Consider the following 6,922-nt stretch of genomic DNA (forward strand, 5'->3'; position numbering starts at 1 on the left):
CCACGAATCTTCCTTTCAAATAAATGTGCATATGTATTCACAGGCAATTTCGAAGAAGAGCCCTAAGCTGTTAATAACCGTTGCAATAAGTCAAGATATTCTTAAAAATGTATTAATCATTGGAAAAAAAAAAATGTCTACGGGGTGATTAAAAAAATATTTCACAGCCTATATAATATATACCCAATCCATAAATGCACAACTGTCCTTCAAATGATTTTCAACCATCAGACCAGATACAAAGAACTCACGGGCATGGAAAAAAAACAGGATATATTTTATCGTTCGTGGGCTTTTCCCTTTTGTGAATCGTAATTGAGTGTCTAGCTCCAGCTGGGATTCCGGACCCTCACTCGTCAACAAACACAACAGGTATTCCACCCCTTACCTCGTCTCGACCTCGTGTCTCAATATATTCCCCGTGGTTTTATAGCAGTTGAATCTGTGACTGTATTGTTTTCATTCTTCCTGCTGAGTCTCCGTGCGCGTGTCCGTAGCAGACCGATGGGTTCCCTGTCTCCATCAGTCAGATCTCCCGGTCCTGACTCGTGCTCCCGAAAGCACCGTGCACTGGCTGGCAGAAAGACACAGGACGAAGACTGCTGTCACCGTCATCCTCTCTCTCCCTCTCTCTCTCTCTCTCTCTCTCTCTCTCTCTCTCTCTTTCTTTCTCTTCTCTTTCTCTCTCTCTCTCTCTCTCTCTCCCCTCTCTCTCTCTCTCTCTCTCTCTCTCTCTCTCTCTCTCTCTCTCTCTCCCTCTCTCTCTCTCTCTCTCTCTGACTTACTCTCTCCCTCAAATTTACTCTCCCTGTCTCTCAAGATTTCTCCTACTCTTGCTCCCTCTTGCTCACAACTCTCGTGTCAGCTCCCACTACTGAATCATAGTAATGTCTGGCTTCAGACGTCCCCACACTGATCCAGAAGTGCAGCGTCAGAGAGCAGATCATGCAGCTGAAGACGCAGGGCCACGTGAGCAAACAGGAAATCCTGAGGAGGTCAGATACATCTGCTTATCACTCAAATACACATACATACATGTGCATATGACTGTGACATACACACAACAGCTGTGTGTGTGTGTGTGTGTGTGTGTGTGTGTGTGTGTGTGAGTGTGTAAAGTAGCCGGGCAGCACCAGTGTCTATATTTAGACTCAATCAGTGATGCCAGAGTCTCAGCACCATGAGTCTGCAGACTGATGTTACTACCTCCTCTCACTTCCTACTGGGGTGAGAGAGAGAGAGAAAGAGAGAGAGAGAGAGAGAGAGAGAGAGAGAGAAAGAGAGAGAGAGAGAGAAAGGCTGAGGGTGTAAAAATGTTAGAGACGTATAAAGAGAGAGAAGCCAGTCCCCAGAGAGGTGGAGACAAAAAGAGAAACATAGAGAGAGTAAGAGAGAGTAATAAGAGAAACATAGAGAGAGTAAGAGAGAGTAATAAGAGAGGGGTGCAATGCTTTGGGGCTATCGTGTTGTTATTTTCAGTGACTTATGCACTTTGTAAAGCTCTCTCTTGGAAGTCGCTTTGGAAAAAAGCGTCTGCCAAATGAATAAATGTAAATGTAAATGTGTTGTCTTGACAGTGTGACAGGTCACAGGAAGGACTCAGAGGTGACATCGATCTGCTGCTCTCTGCTGTGCTCTCATGAACTGGCTTTAGACAACACACAGCTCAGCATCTGGCTCTGCTACACACACTCATCCTTTCTCTCCATTACACCCAGCACACACACATACACCCTGCACACACACACACACACACACACACACACACACACACACACACACACACACACACACACACACACACACACACACACACACACACACACACACAGACACACCCTGCACACACACACACAGTGTCTTTCTGTCTGCCAGCTTCATTCACAGCTAGTATAATTCTATTCATAGACCTGCTGTTTTGTTCCTTCTTGCCTAAAGGGGTTTTATTTGCAGGTCTGATCTACATTCTCTAGAGGTTTGTCTTTGTGTGCGTGTGTGTGTGTGTATGTATGTGTGTGTGTGTAAGTAAGCCTAGAATATCCTTGTTTCTGGCAAAAGAGTGAGAAAGTCCCTAACGAATGCCTGATCTTAGCAGGTAGAACGTTCTGCTGCTCCAGCTTGTGCTCTCTTCAGCCTCAGAGGTGCACCAAAGCAAATCTATCTTTGATTTCATCCTCCATCTCTCCTTCGCCTTATCTCATTGTCATCCAGATCCTGGCAGCCATTGTTTATTGATGGTTGCTATGCAACACTCCACACGGTTGAAAACGAAAGGTGATCGTGGGCTGTAGCCCCTACCCTGTGGAATAAACTGATCATTTTTATCAGGTCATTCCCCACCACCGAGACATTTAAGTCTTGTCTTAAAACATACTTTTATTCTTTGGCTTTCGAGTCAGTTTAGGGTCACTCGTGCTTACTGTAATTGTGATGTTTGTCTGTTGTTCTTATTTATTGTTGTTTTGCCATATTTGATGATTTTGTACAGCACTTTGGTCGGCATTGGCTGTTTTTACATTTACATTTATGCATTTAGCAGACGCTAACAGTACAGTAACAGACAGTAAAATATTTCACAGCGAGTACAAGAGTTCAAGAGTTAACTTCGTTATTACTAACCTACAAGAGCAACGAGTCTCTCAATAAGAGTCATTGTGATCCTGGAGGAAACTAACATCAGGTCCAATCAAGCATTCCTAAGTGCCGTTGTGCTCCCGGAACAAGTGTGTCTTGAGCCTTTTCTTGAAGGTGGGGAGACAGTCAGTGTCCCTGATGGAGGTGGGGAGCTGGTTCCACCATTGGGGGGCCAGACAGGAGAAGAGCTTGCGTTGGGACCGGGCGGTCTTGAGCGGTGGGACCACCAGGCGGTTGTCTGAAGAAGACCGTAGGTGACGGGTAAGGTTGTAAGGCTGCAGGAGAGACTTGATGTAGTCGGGTGCAGTCCCGTTCACTGCTCGGAAGGTCAGTACCAGGGTCTTGAATCTGATACAGGCGTTGATGGGAAGCCAGTGGAGAGAGATGAGGAGCGGGGTAACATGGGAGCGTATGGGTAGATTGAAGACCAGGCGGGCCACTGCGTTCTGAATCCTCTGAAGAGGGCGGGTTGCACATGCTGGGAGACCGGCGAGCAGCGAGTTGCAGTAGTCCAACTTGGAGAGGAGAAGGGCTTGGACTAGCAGCTGGGTGGAGTGCTCAGACAGGTATCTCCTGATTTTCCGGATGTTGTAGAGGGTGAATCTACAAGACCGGGAGACTGCAGCAATGTGGGTCGTGAGGGAGAGCTTGTCATCCATGGTAACCCATGGACGGATTTTCATTTGCTAATAGTGATACATATATAAAGATATTAATATTTGATTCCACTTTCTTCCATTCCTCTCAGAGCGTGCCATTCTTTAAGACTTTCAGTGCACCACTCAGTGTCAGAGTGCATTAGCCTCGGCTGTACAGTGTGAATATGAGTGAGGAAGTTTGATTTAGTGGCTGAAGCTATCAGGCTGTTCAGAGATGGATCCCTCCCTGTGGACTGTTCAACACACAAGCACACACACACACACACATGTGCACATGCAACACACTCCCAGAAGCACACACACACACACACATGTGCACATGCAACACACTCCCAGAAGCACACACACACACACACCCAGGCTACCTGGTCCACGGTCCGAACCACCCTGGGCCAGGAAGAGAGAGGGATCTCAGAGGGAGGGATCTCAGGGAGAGGGATGGAGACGGAGAACAGGAAATATGGGGGAGAGGGTAAGATGGAAAGAGAAGGAGAGAGAGAAAGGGAGAGATGGAGGGATACAAGAGATAGAATGTGTTTAAAGGTCATGTGTAAGAGACATGTGCAGAGTCACAGCAGCACTCAGGCCCCCTCTCTCTCTCTCTCTCTCCCTCCCTCCCTCCCTCCCTCCCTCCCTCCCTCCCTCCCTCCCTCCCTCCCTCCCTCCCTCCCTCCCTCCCTCCCTCCCTCCCTCCCTCCCTCCCTCCCTCCCTCCCTCCCTCCCTCCCTCCCTCCCTCCCTGCCTTCACTCTTCTCTTCTTTCCTTTTCCCTCCATCTCTCCGTCCCTCCATCTTACTCCATCAGCATCAAAGGGCTCTCTCTCTGGAAGCCCTCCAGGGCACCTGCCTATTGAGGTGGAATAAATTAACGACTGTCCTATCTATGTTGGTGTGCATGTGTGTGTGTGTTAGGCTTCTCTGCTCTCTCCTCTCCTCCTCTCTCCTCCTTTCACAGGTAGTAGTAATGGCTACTTTTTACTTAAGTATGTCAGAGCCCACACTTCTTTACTTTAACTGGAGTGAAAAAGTGTAGTCAGTACTTCAACTTTTACCAGAGTATTTTTAAACATGAGTATCTGGATAAGGATGTTGTACTTTTGCCCTCTCTAGAGAGGACAAACATTGGTTCTAAATGGCATGGAGAGCTGAATTGTCACCATAAAGAGTTACAATGTGGTAGAGCTTTACTAGATTTATGGAAGCAAATCAGTCAGATAATGTTTTGAATTTGAAAAGGCATTGCATATTTAATATAGACATTTTAACATCACCAAATGTGTTGGTTTTGAAACACCTCTTTAAAATTGAAATATTGACTTGGTTTAATGTTTAAAAAAAATCAGATCCCCCCCTGAATTTTACTGTTTGATATTGAGCAACTTGAATTTATAAATTTGAGTTACACTGAAATATTTTTTACACTGAAATACATTTTTAAAGAGGTGAATTCAAACCCAACAAATTCGGAGGTGTGTAAATTTCAATATTTGGTATTAAATGCCTTTTAAAATTCAAAACATTGTGTCACTGATTTGCTTCCATATAGATGAGCACACACACACACACAGTGCAGCTGTGCGTCACCCTAATGATTTAAGACTGTGGAGAGAATCCAGTGGTACAAGTCTTCTAGCTAATGACTGTCATTAAAGCAAAAAAGAAAAATCACTCCAATAAGACAGAGACCCAGGCCTTGGCTGAAGCCCAATAAGACAGAGACCCAGGCCTTGGCTGAAGGCCGAGCCCACTGCTCTCGCCATCACTTACCAGTGTTTGGGTGTGTGTTTGGGTGTGTGTTTGGGTGTGTGTTTGGGTGTGCTTATGTGTGTGTAAAAGAAAATATAAAAAAAATGGTTAAATGTTGTTCTTTGATGCCTATCAGCAATGAATGACAGATGATCTAAGGGTCTGTCTCACGCACGCACACACACACACACACACACACACACGCACGCACGCACGCACACACACACACACACACACACACACACACACACACACACACACACACACACACACACACACACGCCTCAAGTCGACTGTGAGCCACATCATGTTATTTGGACACCGTTGTGTATGTGAGGCGTTCCTTCGATGTCTGATGTTCGCCTACGTCATCTGGATTGGCTCATTTGCAAGCTGTGTTCTGTCCTTTACTGACCCCTAGTGGACAAGAGGTTGAGTTATCTCCCACAATCCTTTACTCCATTTCACTCCCATCGTCCACCGCGGTTTACTCTCCACCGATCAAGATGGCGGATAAAATAGGTAACGCTACGTTTCATCCCTCAAAGTTTTAAATTGTGGAACGATTTGTTTGGATGTATGCATCTTGTAATTGCTAGTGGCATGTTTTAAAAAACACATTACTTATGTTCTATAACTCAGTCTGTTATTTAAATGCAGCAAATGGGTTTTTAGGGGTTGTCTGAAGGCCGCAACGCAACCACCTTCCACTGAGTCAAGTCAAGGTCTTTGCTGTCCTTGTCGTTCATTAAGAAACGGATATTTAACACTCTTCAGAATGTGCGACTTTGAATCCTAACATACAAATTAGTGTTTGTTTGTGCGTGGGTTTTTATTAATTAACGATTTATTTTACTCCAAACGAGCTAACTTTTCAAGTCAGCTGTACAGTAGGCTACCAATTACGTTTGCTACAAATGCGAGCCACGTCGTATGTTAGTCTGATTTAAGTCGCTTGTTAGTACAGGCGGACATCCAACTTGCAAACACATTCAGCGTTTATGTATGCATACGTGTTCGACATGTAACGATATAACTATATTGCACATACTCAACCGAGACCGTTACGTCCCATTTCATGGAAGCACGACTGGGTCAGCCTTCATTTAATAATAGTGATTTGTTGCTGGGCTTGTCCTAGTTCCCGTGGCCGAGAAGCGGCTGATGGAGGTGAAGATTAACGAGCTGGGATCCTGGTTGGGCACAAGGGACTTCACCCCCAACGGTCTCCTTGCATCCGTCCGCAGGGGTGAGAATCTAGCTCCGTATTAGTAAGACACACTAGGCCATTTAAACGACCGCAAAAATACATTGCTGAACCCACGATGATCACACGTATCCAACCTATGCTAAAACTTTCCAACGGTTTAGAAAAGTCGTTTAACGTGTTTTCCTCTCCCAGGCCATGACAGATACTACAACAAGTACATCAATGTGAAGAAAGGAGGTGTTGGTGGTGTGGCTATGCTGCTGGTTGGCTACGTGGCCCTCAGTTACCTCTGGGAGTATGACCACATCAGTAAGTGTTTGTGTGGTGTTCACCTGGGTGACGAGCTAGTCTGGAAAGGTTCAACAGTTTCTAACTCAGGGTGGTAGTGCTTCCTGCAGTTCTCCATGGTGAACCTTTGGAACCACTGCGTTTCTCTTGAATCACGCAGAGAATCTCTAATTTAACTGTTTTTCTTGTCTCCACCTCCCTCTCCCTCAGAGCATGACCGGTGGAGGAAGTACCACTAGACCTTGATGTGACCTTTAACCTCCAGGGTCCCCTGCCCCACCCTCCCTCTGCCCCCTGGCCAGCCGGCAGCACAGGGGGACCTGTCTCCTGCTCTGTACTATATGACCATTGTGACAAATAAAAACACTTAAAAGAATCTATGCTTC

The 6,922-nt window shown here is 45.9% G+C and overlaps 2 protein-coding genes across 2 annotated transcripts in view; one reads left to right on the forward strand and one right to left on the reverse strand.

Annotated features, from left to right (window-relative positions):
• Window positions 1-668, reverse strand: part of slc29a4a (solute carrier family 29 member 4a) — an 8,422-nt gene extending 7,754 nt beyond the window's left edge. The window contains 1 exon segment of the mRNA XM_047038367.1: window positions 1-668. This exon segment is cut by the window's left edge and continues 1,256 nt beyond it. The gene's annotated coding sequence lies outside the window, so the exon portion shown is untranslated.
• Window positions 669-5,456: 4,788 nt separating this feature from the next.
• Window positions 5,457-6,912, forward strand: atp5mf (ATP synthase membrane subunit f). Its single transcript, XM_047038580.1, has 4 exons — window positions 5,457-5,560; window positions 6,180-6,287; window positions 6,441-6,557; window positions 6,747-6,912. The coding sequence occupies exons 1-4, from the start codon at window positions 5,545-5,547 to the stop codon at window positions 6,773-6,775; spliced, it is 270 nt and encodes an 89-aa protein (XP_046894536.1). The 5' UTR covers window positions 5,457-5,544; the 3' UTR covers window positions 6,776-6,912.
• Window positions 6,913-6,922: the final 10 nt, after the last annotated feature.

Source organism: Hypomesus transpacificus, chromosome 17 (genome assembly GCF_021917145.1).
Source record: "Hypomesus transpacificus isolate Combined female chromosome 17, fHypTra1, whole genome shotgun sequence".
Lineage (NCBI taxonomy): Eukaryota > Metazoa > Chordata > Actinopteri > Osmeriformes > Osmeridae > Hypomesus > Hypomesus transpacificus.